This window comes from Hemibagrus wyckioides, linkage group LG02, assembly GCF_019097595.1.
Source record: "Hemibagrus wyckioides isolate EC202008001 linkage group LG02, SWU_Hwy_1.0, whole genome shotgun sequence".
Classification (NCBI taxonomy): domain Eukaryota; kingdom Metazoa; phylum Chordata; class Actinopteri; order Siluriformes; family Bagridae; genus Hemibagrus; species Hemibagrus wyckioides.
The window spans coordinates 10,949,231-10,967,798 of NC_080711.1; the positions used below are offsets into that span (position 1 = coordinate 10,949,231).

General features: G+C 38.9%; 1 protein-coding gene across 1 annotated transcript in view; it reads left to right on the plus strand.

Moving 5' to 3' along the window:
- fam20ca (FAM20C golgi associated secretory pathway kinase a) overlaps positions 1-18,165 on the plus strand; it is a 47,955-nt gene extending 29,790 nt beyond the window's left edge. Inside the window, exons 4-10 of the mRNA XM_058375645.1 lie at positions 7,413-7,505; positions 10,976-11,091; positions 11,893-12,073; positions 12,655-12,764; positions 12,918-12,999; positions 14,921-14,980; positions 15,161-18,165. Of these exons, the coding sequence (XP_058231628.1) occupies positions 7,413-7,505; positions 10,976-11,091; positions 11,893-12,073; positions 12,655-12,764; positions 12,918-12,999; positions 14,921-14,980; positions 15,161-15,407 (889 nt within the window). The 3' untranslated portion in view covers positions 15,408-18,165. The remainder of the gene's footprint in view (positions 1-7,412; positions 7,506-10,975; positions 11,092-11,892; positions 12,074-12,654; positions 12,765-12,917; positions 13,000-14,920; positions 14,981-15,160) is intronic.
- The last annotated feature ends 403 nt before the right edge of the window (positions 18,166-18,568 follow it).

Below are 18,568 nucleotides of genomic sequence, written 5' to 3' on the forward strand. Positions count from 1 at the left end.
ATTACTATTGTTTGATATTATTTGGAATCGAATGAGAAACGGCTTACGTTTCCGGTTAGTAAAAAACTGTTCCATCTGAGACGATACTACCCTTCTAAATTTCATACACTACACTGTAGAGTACATAGTGCATAGAGTAAGTGCATAGCATGTAGTATGTCATTTGGGATGCAGCCTTCATCTACCGGTTGTCTGTTTTCTGTATTTTCCTTTTTAAAACTGATCAAATTACAGTCATTTTATGCTACTCACTGTATAATTCATTATTGTGAAGTATCAATCCCTAGTCAGTGTTTAGTGGGTTCCCATTTAGATCATTATTCTTTATTTTTTTTTAAAAAAAGGAACTTGGCTGCTTTAATGATGACAATAATGTCTAACTTTGATTCTCTTCTTCTCTGCAAAGGAGGAAAGTGTTCTTCCAGATCATTTGGAGAATACGGCCCTGACATTATTAATGTGATTTTCCCAGCAATACCAGAGGGCTTTTGAGAGCCAGCTTTAAAAAAAAAAAAAAAAAAAAAAAAAACTATTGTATGTTAAACCTTTTTTTCTTAAACATTGCATTTTTTATTTCTATAACAATGACAAGGCTTGACATAAGTAGTCCATTCATTTATTTAATTGGATCCATTAGGGACAGGAACGTAGTGATATATAGCAGCTATTAAAGAGCTCCACAGAGACCAAATGAGAAGCACAGGAATGCAATTTAAGGAAGATTTGGTAAACAAAATCAGTTTGGGAGTTGTGTAAGCAGCTAAAAGTGTATAATATTCTTAACACAAGATTATGTAAGCACTGTTGAGGCCCCAACATCTGGCTCGGACTCTGTTCATCCTCAAATATTTCATGCCAGTTGGGAACTATTTTATGATGACTTCTTTTTTGTTTTCATCTATTTTCTCCTCTCATTCTGTAGACGATGAGCTGTGATTTGTGGTTGTGGCTGGTGTCCTTGGAGCAAGAGACAAAAGGGAATAAAAAAAAAAACAGACTTTCCCAGTGGCTGCACAATTTGTATCTCTTCCATCAAGCTTCTCTTTTCGTCTCTCTTTTCTCCTCATCTCTCTAGCATTCCCTCTTTTTCCTATGAAGTATTTTTGTCCTCCTCGTTCTCTCATGTAACATTGTCTTCTGCGAGATCTGTGTGTATGAGAGCACAGATGAACGGCCCTGTTGTCAGGACCATAAACCCGGCCAGGATTACACAAAGATTATAGAGCTCATTTTGTCTCTCCGCACTCCGTCTGCAGAACTACAGAGGGATGCAGTTTCAAGGTTGCCCAGTACCACTCCGTATATTTAAGTGCTCCTGGAGAATTTTGCGAATAGAGGTTTCAGGTGTTGGTAACAGGGGTGAACTCAGGTCTGCTGTCTCGTCTGGCGTCTCAATCACTCTATGGGTCACCGGGTTCATCCATGTAGAAAATGCTGGGGAAACAGCCACAGGTCAAAGACAGACAAAAGTAGGAGAGACACTTTAGTAAGAGAGGGAAAGTGTCATATAGATCATGTTGGAGACAGCTGTGTTTGGCTGAAGCCACCTGGAATTGGTGAAGTGCAGAGCAACTTGCTCGAGTTGGAAGGATTTTAAAAGTGTAGGCTTGCAAGTAATAAGAGTGTGATGTTTGTGTGCACCAATGGAATTTTTTTTGAACACCTCACTGACCAGAAGCTTCCCTTATCTCAATCCTTCCTCACAGCAGTTGTAACAGCCGTTGCTGTGCAAAACCATGCTCAACAAATTTTGTTTGGTTTTGGCCTGAGATTTGCTTTGAGTTTTATTATATCTCACCGAAGTTCATTTTAGCTATAATACAGTGCAACCTTCTGGAACTGCACAGAAATAACTTAAATAAATAAATAAATAAATAAATAAATAAAAACTACTTTTTACTGTTGTGGTAAAAAAAAAAGTAATCAAAGTAGTTTCAGTCACTTATTTCTCCCAGTGCACAGCAAACATATTAATCCAGAGTAAATGGAGATTATATACCATAAAATGAACAGGGCATTAAAAGTAAAACCCATCCAACTTCACCTACTAAATGACGACAACAGACAAGCAGCCATTAATACCTATTAATTAACCAAGTACAGCCTTTCTGCAATATTTTCTTAAATAGCTAATTAAGCTATAAATCATCTGTTACCACACACTGGTTAGAGAATGTGCTTAATACAGGACAACAGAAATAGTGCAGGACTTTGCAGCATTGCACTTTAATATTCATATCCAATAGGTCTTTTTCTTAGATAATTGCTGTTAAGAGGAGATTCACATTTATGAAATGCAGATTTATTGTAATGTCACTTTGCCATGCAGTGATAAGCCTGATTGCTATGTTTTGCTTAATAGCTTTGAATGTCTATTATTCAGCATATTCACCACTATGATACAGATTTCATCCTAAGTGACTAAACGTTTCAGTTACGCCATAGACCAAATACAGTATACATACAGCCTTAAGGAACCTTATTTCAGCATATCAGCAATTCCATATTTTAGGTTTATTACAAGCACAAAAAGCTTTGTTAAAAGATGAAAAGAAACATCATTAATGAATCAACCGAGGGAAAAACAGGACAAAATATGATGTTTTTGAGCTGCTTGAGTCATCCTGGCAGTGGTGTCACAGTTAAGGGGTGTCAGCATACGTCATCAAGACACAAGATCTTCCCACAGAGTTATATTAGTGGTAATGTCTAAAAAAAAAAAAATTGTTTTTGTACATTTTGCATTGAGGATGACAACAACAATGACAAATAAATATATTTTCAGAGTCTTAGTCTGTGTCCCCAGCTGTATTCTAGTCTAGTAATTAGGATGTCAGTGCACCAGTGGTGTCATTGTTATTTAGGTATAGTTTTTAGTGTGTGGTTTGGGGCACATCCTTTAATTCTCTTTAAAGCTTGGCAATGTTTAATTCGTATTTTGGAAAAGAACACAAAACAGCCACATAACAAACTGTTCTTTTGTGGATAGCTGGCAGTAGTATTTTTCTTTTACCCATCAAGGCAAAATAACAAAATCTTACATTGATCCTCTTTTACCAATCAGTTACTAAAGCAGTAATATAATTAAAGTCGCGATGAATACGGTTCTAAAAAGTGGGAGTAATATTACCCTTTTGTAATATCATGACTAAAAATAGTTTTACTTCTCTGTCTGTGTTTTTCTACCTTTTCTGCATTTGAAGTGTAGAACATCGTACGTGGCACTGCTGACCCGATGTCTGCCAGTTTTATTTTGTGCAATTAACAGTCTGAGAATATTCTCCCACTTCCCCCTGTCTTCCTTAAAGGGCATTTAAAGACAGCTGAAAGTGTTTCTGGTGTTTGCTCTCACAGAGTCTCTCTGGCACACTTTTGGAGAGAAAGAAGGTTAGACTTATAGTAAACCCAATAGGGAAACATTTCAAAGGAATGTGTCAATCATTTCTAGTCTGGTGCAGGGGGACATGACAAGAGCTCGTGCTTGTTGAAGTGTGCTTAGTAAGCTCTTCATGTGATTGCTGTTTAGATACTATAGTGCTTTAGGAATCTGACAGGTTTAAGAGAATCTCTGCAATCATGCGGAATTTTCCAGTCACAAATACACCTTTAATAGAAATCTCCTCAGGTCAAGGACTGGACATATATAACAATGGCTATACATTTACAGTATATTGCAGATGCACTTCTTCAGATTCTTCTTATCTGTGCAAAATTGTTGACACCACTAAGGGAGAAACAATTGCCATCCTTAAAAAACACCACACCAAATCCAGGGGTTGAAATATACCAAGCATCATTACACCTTCAACTGGCTGACATTGACATACAAAGACATGCAAAATATTGCCAAATGTTTGCTGTTATAAAATCATTCTGGGAAAGCGTTCCATGATTTTGGAGTCTGGAGATAGTGTGATCATTCAGCCACAGAAGCATTAGTGAGGTCAGACGAGGAGGCCTGGCACACACTCAGCATGCCATTTCATCCTAAAAGTGTTCAAGGGGATTGAGGTCAGGGCCCTGCGCTCACACTCCTCCACACCATCTGTGGCACATGACATCTTCATGGAGCTTGCTTTGTGCACAGATGCATTGTCATACTCAAACAACATGTTTGGGCCTCTAAGAAATCTAGACACGTGTCAGCTTCTACCATTGTGCCAACAGTTTGAGGAAGAAACACAAATGGATGTGATGGTCACTTGTCCACATACGCTTGGCAATAGTGTATACATGTAAATGAACATATATATGTTCAGGACAGATAGTCAGTGTTTTGTGAAAGCCATCTCAGTCTCTAAATTGTAACCCTCTTAGGCTTGAAACACTCTGAAGAATTGAAGTAAATGATTTTGCAAGTGTCTGCAAGTTCTACAACCTCTTATTCCCTTAAGGGGAGACTTCAATATTAATTATATCACCACTCTTGTAAGTTCTCAAATTAGAAGGTGTGGATTCATTTATAAAAGCAGACAGCAGTTTTGGCTGTAATATAAATGAGAGCATTATATTAGTATGCTCATTTTAATACTTTTCTGTACTTTTAATAAAAAAAAGTTTCTGTAACAGCCCATACTAGCAGCTCATACACAGGGACTTCTGGATGCGCCACATAATGTAAAGCTAATAATAAATGGACATGTTTCTGGAAGGAGTCTCCAATGTTAGTGGTTTTTAAAGTTTTCCAACTTCAGAAGCGGAGGAATTGTTAAAAATGCTATACAAATCAATTGTATTCTTTACGCTTTATCAGTGTCAATAGAGGAAAAAAAGGGACAGGTAAAGGAATGCGTATTTATAGCTGCTAGAATGTAAGGGACGTTACAGATAACTGTAACTAAATAACACACTTGCTGTTGACATGCTGTTATAGAAAATAATCCACTTTGTGTCAGGCTGTATCACACCACACCCGAGGAGAATATTTCCCCATAACAGCATGCATGGTCTATCATGTTTTATTCTTTACTTGTGGGAGTGGTGATTTTGAAGAGAGGTGAAATGTTTTATGAAAAGGAATACTGTCTTGCGAAGCCGTGTGTTTAGGCTCAGAATATCACTAACTGCATGTTTTCTTGGAGCATTTTGCTTCCTTTTTTTGCAAGTTGCAGATAATTAACATAGACACTATTTTTCTAAGTCTCAACAACAGAGACTTAGAAATGGATTTATCCTGATACTTGCCTTTTTTATAGTCAAAAAACATTACTTATGGCATTTTTAATGCTTTTTGATTCTGATATATATGGAAGGTAATTACACTGGTTCATCTCTCTGTGACCGAGGTTCTTTCATGTGGGCCGGCATGTGCACCAGACTGTCACACAAGTAGTCTGAAATCCTGTGGCTGACCATGGCGTCCTCCCCTACAGGAAATAACAGACAGGAACATGGTGATGGGTGCAACAAGACTGCCAATCACAACCCAGCAGGAGATCACAGTGCAAATTAGCAAGATCTGGAACACAGTGATGAGAGGAAAAGAGTGAGAGAGAACAAGAACAAGAGAGAAAGTACTTGGAGATTATCTGTACAAACACATGCAACGTTTCTGCTTTATTGTTGTTTTTTACGTCTATTTTGGATATACCAAAGATTCGGACATTCTGATGTTCCCTTTTTTTTTTTTTAAACGAATAAAGACTATATTCAGGAGAACACCTCCCTGGTGGTCACAGTTTAAGAGGTACAATGTGTACCAAAGGTGTCGAATTAGGCTGTACCTGGTCCACCCCTGAGTATCTCATTGAATTCTGGGTCAAAAGGTAGACAGACTTTCCTCTCCAGGGAGCTGCTTGGGCTTTTTATTCTTGAATCAGTGGTAAATCTCAGCTCTCACCTTGCAAATAAAAAGCCATTAGTTCCCTTTTATATCTCAAAAAAAAAAAAAAAAAACTGAACACATTGTAATATGTTTTTGAAGGAAAAAAAGATGATCTCATAAAAATATAAAATAAAATAAAAATACGAGATGTCTTTTCTATTTGCAGTTTGTTAGCAGTGGTAAACGGGAAGGAGCTCAGTGGGGTTTAATGGCACATGGGGAATAGGGTACGTTCAGAAAAAAAAAGAAGGCACTCACTTATATGGAATGATATGACAGGCAGAGCTGCACTGAGAGTGAGAGAGTGAAAGAGAGAGAGTGAGAGAGCGATGGCTGTAATAATGTTTGAGGCAGGCTGTTGGGAAGCCGTAGCGCACACCTGGGTCGCACTAAAATCTCCCAATCTGCCTCAGCTGTGACAGCCTTGGATAGATCGGCCCATCACGCAACAGTAGTTCCAGAAAAACAACCTCAGTTTAGATCAAGTTGTGCGAAACACATCCTGTGCACATTCTGCAAATAAAATACTAGACAGCCAAGATGCACTTAGCTATCCTTGTGCGAGTCTGTCTCTCTTTCCCTCTCTCTCTCTCTCTCTCTCACTGGCTTTCTTTTACTGAATTTATGAGTGGTGCATTCTACTGTAAAACCATGCATACCCGCCTTTTTTGTTGTTGTTGTTGGTTGTTTTTTTTGTTTTTTTCAAGCTAAAATACCAAACTTGCCACTGAATTCGTGACTGGCTGGGCGGCAGTGCACAATCATGGCTCGTCTGTCTCAGTCCATCTCAGACAATACAGTCTGCTGTCAGATTTCTCATACTGTTCATCCGAGTCTATATCTGTGACTACACAAGCTCAGGTCTGTGCAACCCGTAAACTGTTCTTAATTCTTGGAAAGTCTCACCCCATATTCTTTCCCCGTATTTTGTATCTCTCTCTTTAGAGTGCCATCTCTCCATTTCTCTTTTATCTCTCTCTTTCTCTCCCTCCTTCTCTCTCTCTCCCTCCCTCTTTCTCAGACCTCTTGAGATCTGGAACATGGGCTGCCTTTACATCACAGGGTTAATCGCAAATCCAATTTTTTTGACATTGATTTTTATTTTTTGGCTTTATTTTTATTTAGACTTGGGTCAACACAACACTCCAATCTTTTCAAATCATATTTGAGGCCACTTTCATGTGGTCCTAGATTTGATATATGTCCATGTGCCTGTAATGAGATCTGTCAAATAGGAATTCATGTGTTTTATTTACATCACTGTATATGTACATAGCGCTGTAGTCGTCATCCAGTGCTGGCAGCATGTCAGCAGGAGCTACCTCAGGGGAGAAAAGAGGAAGACTGATGAATAATAGAAGCAAAAGCAGCATCTGGTCTTTTTTTCTACTTTCTCATGAACTCCAGAGCAAATACCTTTGTGCTGAAGGCCTGTTTTGCAAGTGCACATTTAGTTGTTGTTCAGGCATGCAGATCACTGTGAAATGTTAGTGATGCATTTTACCGGCTTTATTAACACCAGCAGCACTTCACCAACTGATAGGATGCTCATTTTAACTTCTCACTGTATTGCTTTTTCTCTTTCCAGGCAAACCAGAGAGCAAGAAACCCCCCCAGATTTCTTCTACTTCTCTGACTTTGAGAGGCACAATGCCGAGATTGCAGCATTTCATCTCGACAGGTAGGCCTGCCTGCTTAATAACACCTGCTGAGAGAAAAATAGAAGCCTACTAAAATTCAGCCGGAGATGTATGCTCACATATCCTTATTCTCAGAAGAGATCTGACAGCACATGCCCACACCGTTTGTCTCCAGTATATTCGAAGTTGAATAGCACTGCGGGATGTGGGATTTCCCCATTGTGGGACTTGGTAGTCCTACTGAGTTGTCAGTGGGAGTTCATGGGTTATGATGGGAATGGCACCTAAATGCAAATGCCACCCATGAGATGTTGTAGTTCATTTATGGAAAATCGTGCAGTACATATGGGAACCCATCAGTAGCAGAACTTCTCTGTAAGTCTCAATGGACTGATTTGGGCACATTGTCTTCCCTGTTTATTCTTCTACACTTTTACTATTTTATAAACAGGTAGCCCTGATATGGCAAGCAGCACTTGGAAAAATGGAAAAACAAGCAATGCACAGAAATACTAAAAATAACTTATGCACCCATTGCACTATTTTGGCACCAGTGCATTAGCTCAAAGCTTTAAGAAACAGAGCACTACTGGCATATTGGCCATGACCAAAAACAATTTATGTTACTCAATTATTTAATGGCCATTCGATGGGCTTTCCTTTCAGCAAAGTCATCAAGTCATTCTTTTATTCCATACCCCAGGCTCTGAAACATTCTGCTCAATGCTGCAACCATCAATTCATTTAATCTGAACCAAGACTGTCTCAAAGAACACATTATTACTAAACTATCTAGCCACTTATTTTAGTTATACACTACAAGGCAGGCCAATGTGTTTTGAATTGTTGCTGTTAGCTAACAAATTAGTAAGTGGATTAAAAAACATGGACCAAACCATCCTTTACTAACTTAGGTATGAATCATTTAACAGCCAGAGTTTGTTGTCAAGGAAGAAGACCAGGCACCAGAAAAATAGAAATAAATATAATATATATATATATATATATATATATATATATATATATATATATATATATATAAATATATATATAAATTCTTAAAATAATTTCATAAAATGCAATACATGAACCCAACCAAACCAACAAAAAAGAAAAAACAAATTCTCAGTTTGGTACCATTTTCTAACACTTATTTATGGGAAGCAAGATTCAATAAGCTTGGCGTTCTGTGCCATTTACTCTACTTTTGCTTGCATTGCATCATAGCAGTATTCACTTTAATACCAATATCCCTCCCATACATACCCTGGGCTGCATAAAAATTAATGTTACTCTCATTTAGCCTGCCATCGAAGACACATAAATCACACCTGAGGCCACTATAAAATCTCATGAGAGGATGCTATAGGACTTCCATGAAATCCTCTTAATCACCGATTTAAACCTCAACTTATTCATAATGTCCATATGGCCCTAACACTGCATGTTCTGCACAATGACTAACCTATTAAAAACCAGGATAAACATCATAGAATATAGACCGTATTGCAATGAGTGCTTCATAAAAATTGAATTGAATTGTGAGATAAGATAATAATGTGAGATAATAATTATGTGCTATGAATTTATGTGCCATTAAAATCCTATATCCAATGAATATGGTAATAGGAGGCAGCTGGAAGCTATAAAATGTTTGTACTGTTGTTTTACGATCTTTACAAGACTTTTTGTTTGTTTGTTTTGCAATCCGCCCGTATTACTGCTACTTCCATAGAAGATCTGGGCTTTGATCTAAAGCCTGGAAGTAGATGGTGACTCAACTGAATCTGACCCAGAAGCATTATCTTTGTATCACACATGATGCATGATACCAATTGTTTGTTTTTTCACCAGGAAAAGATGTTATTTTCTTTTCCCTCTCTATCAGTTAAAGCTTTCAACATCTATCAGTGATTCTATAACAACCACCAGTACTATACGAATCACTCTCATCATGAAACGAAATGGTACACTGCGCCCTTCCGCTGTCTGGCCAGAAGGTCACGTGCATGGCTGCAGGAAAACCAGGTGCATTGATGCTCACACAAGTATCGATTTTACCCAGAATTAGGCTTCACAAGGCCCAAAAGAGACGCTTGCACCCCTTTTACACAGCCAAGTCCCACCAGCTCTGATTCTACACACATTTCTCAGACCCTGTCACTCCAGCCCCTGGCCAGCAGCCTGAAAAGCACTTAGCAGGATTGATTCGATCCAGCTCCCCATGAAGTGGGCTGCACGGATAACAAGGTGCATATGAGAGCAATCAAAAGCTGGGAGACGCTCCCTGCTGACTTTAACAAGGAAGCTCATAGAGAGAGTCTTTGTGCTGGGCGATTGTTGATTCAGCTTGTTGAGACCCACTTTATTTTATCCACTCTGTTTTTTTTCTTTTGTACAATGAACATAACACCTGCACCTGTAAACTTGTTGATACTTTACTTCTTTGATACACGCTGCGGTAGGCTACATAACTAAAAAAAATTACAAAACCTGACTTGTAACTGAAGTGCAAATAACAAATAACAGCCAAAGTTGGGTTCTTAAAAGTCGAAGGCATTTTTTTAAGGACATAGATTTTATTATAAGGACCTACAATATACTGGCTTTTGTAAGACCTAATTGCGGAAAAATTCTCATAATGGCCTGTTGTTAAGTTATGTATATATGATCTCTACATGGTACCATGTAATATGAAAAGGTAGCATTGTTGCTTTAACATGAAATAGAGTGCAGTATCCCAAGAACTGGTCCACTTTTTTTTCTCTCTCTTTCTCTGTCTTCCCTCTTCTATATGTTCTAATGTACACCACTAATCCCATATGGCTGGCAGACCTCTGCTCACAAGGAACCATGCCTCCACACTGGGCTCTTTGTCACCTACCTACAGAGTGACTCTGTGCTTTTGTAGCCCCTGAGTGGCTTTGTATTCCAAGCTTGGGTTTCTGTCCCTCTGGGCTCTGTGATCCAGGCACCTCTGGAAAGTCGGTTCACACTGACTACAGGAAGCACTCACAGAGATAGCCCACCTCGCACACATCCGCAGTAGATGGTAATAGTGTGTGGCCGGATGTAGAAGGCAAATAAGCCGGCCTTTAAACTGCCAATAAGTAGCAGTCAAGGACGTATCATAAAACGGAATGAGTTATGAACGGTCTCACAGGCTAAGACAGGGCTGAGGCAGCTGCTGTCAGAGACGAGAAGAATGATGAAATCATCACACAGTCACTTTGAGAAATTGCTCATTCTTTCCATAAACCTGCAGCACTCTATAGAGTTTGTTCAGTTACATTATTCAACTTGAACTTATCTTCAGCTACTGCTTTATCCTGGTCAGTGTTATGTGGATCCAGAACCTATCAATGTCCTACTACGGGACACTGTGGGGCATAAACAGATGTTATGCACCAATAAGCAATGGAAATGTGTTACTATGCTAACAGTTCATGAATATACGTATGATGTGTAAACTGTTATTATATTTCATTGTTTCTTTGTTTTGAACTTTAAGAATTCTGGATTTCCGACGGGTTCCACCAGTGGCTGGCAGACTTGTGAATATGACACGGGAGATTCGAGATGTGACCCGGGACAAGAAGCTCTGGCGGACATTCTTCATCTCTCCAGGTACCAGCATGCAGCACATCCACCCTTCCCTTATTTACACCGATGCATTACTGATGCACCGATGCACCGATGCATTACATTAGGCATGTAAAAACAGATTTTCTGAATTGCTGATCATATCTTCTGGATATTGTGCAACTAACACACAACTTCTGAGGGAGAACGCACCCATTATCCCCAAGGAGTCATGCTATAATTAAAAATAAACAAAAATGATTCCGAAGCAACAGATACTGTGTTCTAAATAGATACAAATTGAAATGTTCACAAAGTATTTGCTTACTAAGTGGTGTGCAACAACAGATTATGGAAAAATAAAATTGGAAACCTTTTCCAGTTTAGGCCATGTCCACTTTGGGTTGAAATCTGAATACAGAGACAAATTTTTGGAGAACTAAAGAGATACATACTACAGTAATTGTATTACATATAATTTACCCTAATTTCTATTTTTTATTAATTCACATTTCGAAATTTTCACCATTTTTAATGTCAGAACCCAGAAAATATTCACCCCTTTCACAATCAGTATTTATCTTATGTTTCATTTTACGCCAGTTCTTCCAGTGGGGAATGACACTGTCCTGGTTGCTTCACTTAAACTGTGCTTTTATTTAATTTTAAAGCTTTTTGTTTCTGATTTCTATTCATTCTTATTTTTAATGTAGTTTTCTTAATTCAGTTTATTTATATGCACAGTCTAAGGAGGAGCAGGCCATGTTTTCATTTCACTGCAAGTTGCATACTGTATATTACACACAAATAAATTCTATAAATTATAAATTCTTCTTTTTCCTGCAGCCAACAACATTTGTTTCTACGGTGAATGCTCTTATTATTGCTCCACTGAGCATGCCCTATGTGGCAAACCTGACCAGATTGAGGGCTCATTGGCTGCCTTTCTGCCTGATCTGGCCCTCGCCAAGCGCAAGACCTGGAGGAACCCCTGGCGCCGCTCATACCATAAACGCAAGAAAGCTGAGTAAGGCTTCTTCTTTTACTTTTTTCTTTTTCATTCACTTTATCTCAGGTCACCATATACCACCCTGTATGTTCATTAAACTCACAAACTGCCTTGTTCAGCAGAAATCATTGCCTAGCACAGCTGCCCCAAGACAATAGGCTGTCCTTTTTGGGAAGACAATTTTAGTCAGATGGTCCACAGCATTTTTAAACACAACATAATGCAAAGCCACAGACTGAGGCAAGAGAACAGGTCTCACCATTTTGGCTGCTTTCGCCGTATGGAGTGTGAAAGAAGAAAAGCGAGGGAACCCATCAGAACTTTCTTTCACCAATTTCATATACTCCACAGCAGAGGGCCTGCAAAAGTGCCTCATTGTCTATTATTATATACAGGTCAAGCAGCACATACAGAGGAAGTTGTGTCATAGTGTTGCACAGGTTAATTTTTAGTTATATTTATGCATACTTGTAGGCCATCATTGCAACCCACATTAACTATTACAGTGTACAGCTACAAATACTGCTAAAACAATTGTACTAATACAAATTGAGTGAGTACAACGGTATGCTACAACACTCTCACTGTTATTTTCTCAGGTGGGAGGTGGATCCAGATTACTGTGATGAAGTTAAGCAGACTCCACCCTACGACCATGGCACCCGTCTGCTGGATATCATGGACATGACCATCTTTGACTTCCTCATGGGTGAATTTCATGCTCATTTTTTAGGCCAAACCTTTTAATAGGCATCTTGCTTAATCTGCATTACCTTCATTGTCTAATCAATTCTGACAGACAAACAGGCACAAAAAGGTCTGTAAGAAGCAAAAAAGTAACCATCTTTCTCTCTTCGAACAGGCAACATGGACCGTCATCACTATGAGACTTTTGAGAAGTTTGGCAACGAGACATTCATCATCCATCTGGACAACGGCAGAGGGTGAGTCACCTTCAGCGCCCTTGCACACAGCGATATATCTGTGATTAGGCTCCTCAAAGCAAGCAAGCAAATACCACACATTCTTCCACTCAGCGTTGCTCCATCAGTCATTCGACACCATGGAAACTGGGCATATAAATGAAAATGTACTTTATTAAAAGGCTCTAATATCAGTTCTAAACAGAGTTAGTAATATATGTACTGCTGAAAGCTATGTGCACAGAAAACCATAGGTATATGAAGTAGTGTGTAGATGTACAGTGCTAATGAAAGTGCTGTCATGCTGTGCTGAGCGAGTGTGAAAATCTTCGTGTGTATTATGTAGTTGAATGCAAAGCACTAGAATGAGCAAAATCCTTACAGCAATAAATAGCTCTGGTTTTATTCATTCGATTCATTTTGTGCTGATACTGCTGCTTTTTAAAACCATTGGGACTGGCAATGAATAGACCACATTATCATGCTCATAGAGCAGCTTGAGGTTTCTCAAAAGGTTTTATTAAAAAGAAAGAAGATAACAGTGGAGTTTTCATACTCCCATTTTTTTTTTGTGTGTGTGTGTGTGCCGCACAGCAGCTTTGAAGATCCTAAGTTGCAATTTTTCAGACATTTTGGTTTTGTTACTGATTGTTTATGAAATGCAGCTCGGGTTGAGTTTCATTCAGAAAATAAGATCTATAATATATTGTTGATTCTCCGACTCGCAGCCGATTTTCCCTGACACCACACACTGAGCAATTCATCCAACAAACCTCTAGTGTTCTTTACGTAAGGAATAAAACACAACAGAGCGTGCAGTCAGTGACGGGTTGGTGTGATTCTGTTACCACCCTTAAGTTGATTACTTTCCCATAACGGCACATCCTTCAGCCTTTTATATCTCTTTCTTTTGAAGTAAATAACACACAAAAAAAATACATCATGCCTTGTTACCAAGAAACACAAAGCCATCTGTCCTGTAGATTCTCCAGTGACAGAAAAACTTTACGCTCGACTGTTACAATGCACTGATACTGGAGTCTCCTGCCATTCTGTTCTATTCTATTTTACGTAAACTTTCCCACGTTAACCATTGTATACTTATTTAAATCTTTTCGTGTATATCTACCGTACAAGTTGGAGTGCAAGTTGTCGCTATAGAACCCATAACATGTTAGAACAAGCAGATTTCTATAGATCTTGAAGCTGGAACTACATTAGAGATGCTGTTATAGAAAATTAATCAACACCTTCTGAATCAAAAATCCAGCAGCACCGAGTTCTAGTTTTTTGTAACTTGGTAAAAGCCTTCTCAACAACGGAAGATAGATTTCACATATCAATACGAGCAAATGTCTTTTAGAAATCAGTTGTTTTGCAGAAACATGCTGAATCAGTTGCTTGGTCATACTTTTTAAAAGCTGTCCTAAGGGGAAAAAATGGTATGTTAGGTTAGGTTTAGTGAAAGGGGAAATGGTTCAGGAAAGAAATTACAGGATTTTCTCTTCTGCTTTTCTGCAGGAATGGTATGGAATATTTACAGATTGTGTTGTCACTAGTTTACTTACTAGCTGTGTGAATGATAAATATGATACAAAGTGATATAATTATCAAACTAGTGTACTAACTGATATGTGAATATACAGATGTGTGTCTTCTATTCAGAACGGTGGTGTGTGATCTGTGATTCTGAACAGCTTGTAGAAATAGGGCGAGTATTTGTGTGGGTTGAACTGATGAATGCCTGATAGATACAGATTTCACACTATTGCTGCACCTACTTAATTAATCTAAAATTCTGCTAAAAACAGGCAGAAGTCTATTTTCACAGTGTAGGCTCTCGAGGCCAGGCTTGTGTGTAAGATTGTAGCCTGCACAATAACTGAGAGCTGTTTTTCTCAGGGACGTATTATAATTATGACTTTTTTTTCAAACTCAACAGATTTGGCAAACACTCACATGATGAAATGTCAATTTTGGTGCCCTTGAGTCAGTGCTGCAGGTAAGAGCATTTGTTTGCATGTCACACACTAAAAGATCTCTCTAATTCTCTCTCTATTATCGTTTTTAATTCCTCTGTTATGAAGTATTTCCCTAGCGTTTCTGACATTACTTTTCACTTCCTGTCTTCCTCTCCCTCTATGTTTCCCTCTTTCATCTCATGCCTCTTGGTCTCACCTAGGGTGAGGAGGTCCACCTACCTGCGGCTTCAGCTGCTGGCTAAGGAGGAGTACCAGCTGAGTTCACTGATGGAGGAGTCTCTTTCGCATGACCGCCTTTCTCCCATCCTCATTAGGCCACACCTGCAGGCTCTGGATCGACGCCTGCGCCTGGCTCTAAACGTGCTGGCCGAATGTGTGGAGAAAGAGGGCTACAGCGCTGTTGTGGAGGACGACATGGAGCACCATCAGACCTCTCGGGCGAGGTAGTGGAACCCTGACCTGCACCATGAGCCTCGGGCACGTCGTGCTTGAGACACATGTTTGAATTCAGTGAATTCCAAGAGACTCACCACCAATGCCTCTGAACTGCCACTCTGCATACGCATATGTCTGGTACGTCTACAGATGTCGACCAGACGTGTTCACACTTACTTCTGCTCCCCACGTACTTTTTAAGACTTTGGACCAGAGGCATTACGGAAAAGAGGTCCATTTGATTTCTTTTGATGTTACTCACAAGCACTGGGGATTGTATTTTATGTTCATTTGATTTGTTTCTTTTTACCTTTGAAGTCCAAGGCTTGCATTTTAGCCATGGTGGAAGCTGCAGCACATATTGTTTTGTTACACCCTGCTTTTTATCACATGATTGCTTGTGCAAAACTAATTTATTCAATTTGCATATTTCCAGCATTTCGGTATATTAATGAGATGGTAGCTGTACAGAGATGTATAGTAGAAGCACAAAGAGACTTTTAAGCAGTTATACGGTGATCACCTGTTTTGTTGCTTCAAGGTTTACCCGCCTATTAAAGCCCGTTTCTTGATCCGGCTAATCTAACAGACCGTTTCTCTGGAGCAGGTGTGTTAGATCAGGTTTCAGAGTAAATTCTGTTCAAGGAGCAGAGCTGATGGTCACTGTATTAGGAAACGTGAGACTGGAATAAGAGGTGAACTTTATTTACTAGTCAGCATAGGACTGATAGGTATATTTATGATTGCCGATTTATTTTCTATGTAGCCATCTGCGCTCTGTGTGTGAGAAATTTTGCCTAAAGATACATTTAAGCTTTAAGAGTGGTACTGCAGTGCAGTGCTCCTCCTGTGAGGACCCGTATATGACGCCTCTCCTCGCCGTGTGTGACCTGATTTGGTTTTCCTAATCGCTTTTCGAAAGCTTACATAGTTGCATCTGCAAGTCGGACTGTGCGATCCAGTGTTAAGTATTTTTTATTCCATGTTGTGAACTCTGCACTTCCTCTCTCATTAGAGTTATTCAGTGCTGGTTGTGAGCATGACATTTGGGGTTATTCAAAAGTGTACTCTTGGTAGGAACTTTGTGGGAGAGTGCAGAATGAGTCTAATTGGTGTTTTTTTGTTTTGGCACTGCCTCCCGTCAGCGACACCATGCTGAATGCACCTGTTTCCCCGGCATGGGGAGCTTCGCCACGCTCAGATGCAACGCTGCCACGGCTTGTTAATTCCGTGTCTTTTTCTGCCCCATACATGGGCAAGCTGATCCTTTTTTTCACTGGCTGCACTCTCCTTTCTTTTTGCCATATATGAATTAGTAAGCAGAATTCACAGCTCTGCATCAGTGTATATAAAGCGTTTGTGTTTTTGTATGATAAAAACAAATTATCTGTATGCTAGAGTTGTTACTAGACATTTTTTCAGACTAATGGCTACATCATAGTCGTTTCAAATATTTCAGTCAAATTCTTTCTGTTGCTAAATTCAGCATCACCAGATTTACAGTATTTTTTTTTTATCACTAGTTTCCCTAAACTACAGCCAAAAGGCAAGAGAGTGCCTTTATCATTCCTCATACTGACACACAAAAAAATGATTTGTTCCATTTTACATTAAAAAAGTATTTCAAGACACTATGGGCCAAATTCAGAGTTAAGACCAAATGAAGATAAATGCTTGGGCATGTATTCATTGTAGGAGTTTGTGCATAAGAGCATAAGTATGTTTTCTGTCTGTCCAAAACATCTGCAATATATAAAGAAGTCAAAATATTAAACACAGACTTGCTAAAAATAGATTACATCCAATGATCTAATACATTTCATGACTTTGATTTAGTATCCCGTGGCATCTTGTGCACAATTAACTGTCAGACCATTAAAATAATAATATATAATACGAGACACCAAATTCGTAGTGATTCATTTTATAATGTGTGTTTAAATTATGTTGCATCCTATTACAGGCAATGAAGGAAACGCTATATGCTTCTTCAGTCCTTATTTCTATCCCCTGTGTTAAATACTGGTGGTCTGCAAAATACTGTGAATCCCTCTCTCAGATGTTTGTACTAAAGAGAATCTCAAATGCATGGACAACACAGGGGTCATTTGCATAACCTGAATGTAATGACAAGAAAACTGACATGAGTACATGCAGAACCCGACTCTGAATATGTGTAACTTTGCCCACTTAGATGAACTCTGAATGCGGCCCTTGTGTGCACTTGTGTGCTGTATTATTGTCACATTATTATTTATTAACTTCTAAGAATAATGCATTTGTGCCTCCATCATGTTTTCCTGATTTAAATGAACATTTAGACAGGATCAAAAGTGCTATGATTTAATCCTCAACCTACAAAAATATGAATGAAGCATCAGTGCATATGTGTGTTTCTGTGTAAACTCAGTGCCTGTGCAACGATAGAGATACTTGAATGTTTCGGGATTTCATCACAACTGGACCTTCGCACCCTGAGCTCTGAACTCAGACTAGCAACCCAAGGGGATTGTGCAGTTTCTCAGCAGGGAGGAGGCGAGATCACAGCACGCTTTCAGATGCTGAGTAGGCTGGAATAACTCCTTATGCTTTCATCGTGTATGTGTAAATATCTATTAATGCTCTACACTGAACCCAAGGCTGTTTTTAACAGCCAAAATGCTTCTGTTTTTTCTTTTTTCTTTCTTCCCTTCTCTCTTATGCATTGTTACTGTGAAGACTTGTTTGCAAAAGATAATGGTGTGCAATAAAAAAAATTGAAGCTGTTGAACGTTTGTGTGCGGGACAATGCCGAGCGACATGAGAAATCCGAAAACATCATGCCGTTCTTACCACTTTCGAAGGTGTTTATTTCACAGTTCCAGTTTTTCTTCTCTGTTTACCTCATTTGCAGTGTCTGAGCTCTTAAAACAAACAATCATTTTGGCAGATCCCTGTACAGTGAAGAGAACAGAAACCTGCTTACTCAGACCTCACTTATAATGAAAGTCTGTAGGTGCTCATTAAACATTCATGCAACCACTGCTTTAATGAAAGCTTCATTCAAAAGTATATGTTAATTAGGCTCTCTGAACTTCGAACCTTACAGAAGGAAGAATTTGTGATTGTGTATAAAAACATAAGGCAGGAAATCTGTCTGATGAAGCTTAAATTGTGTTAAAAAGTTGTATAAT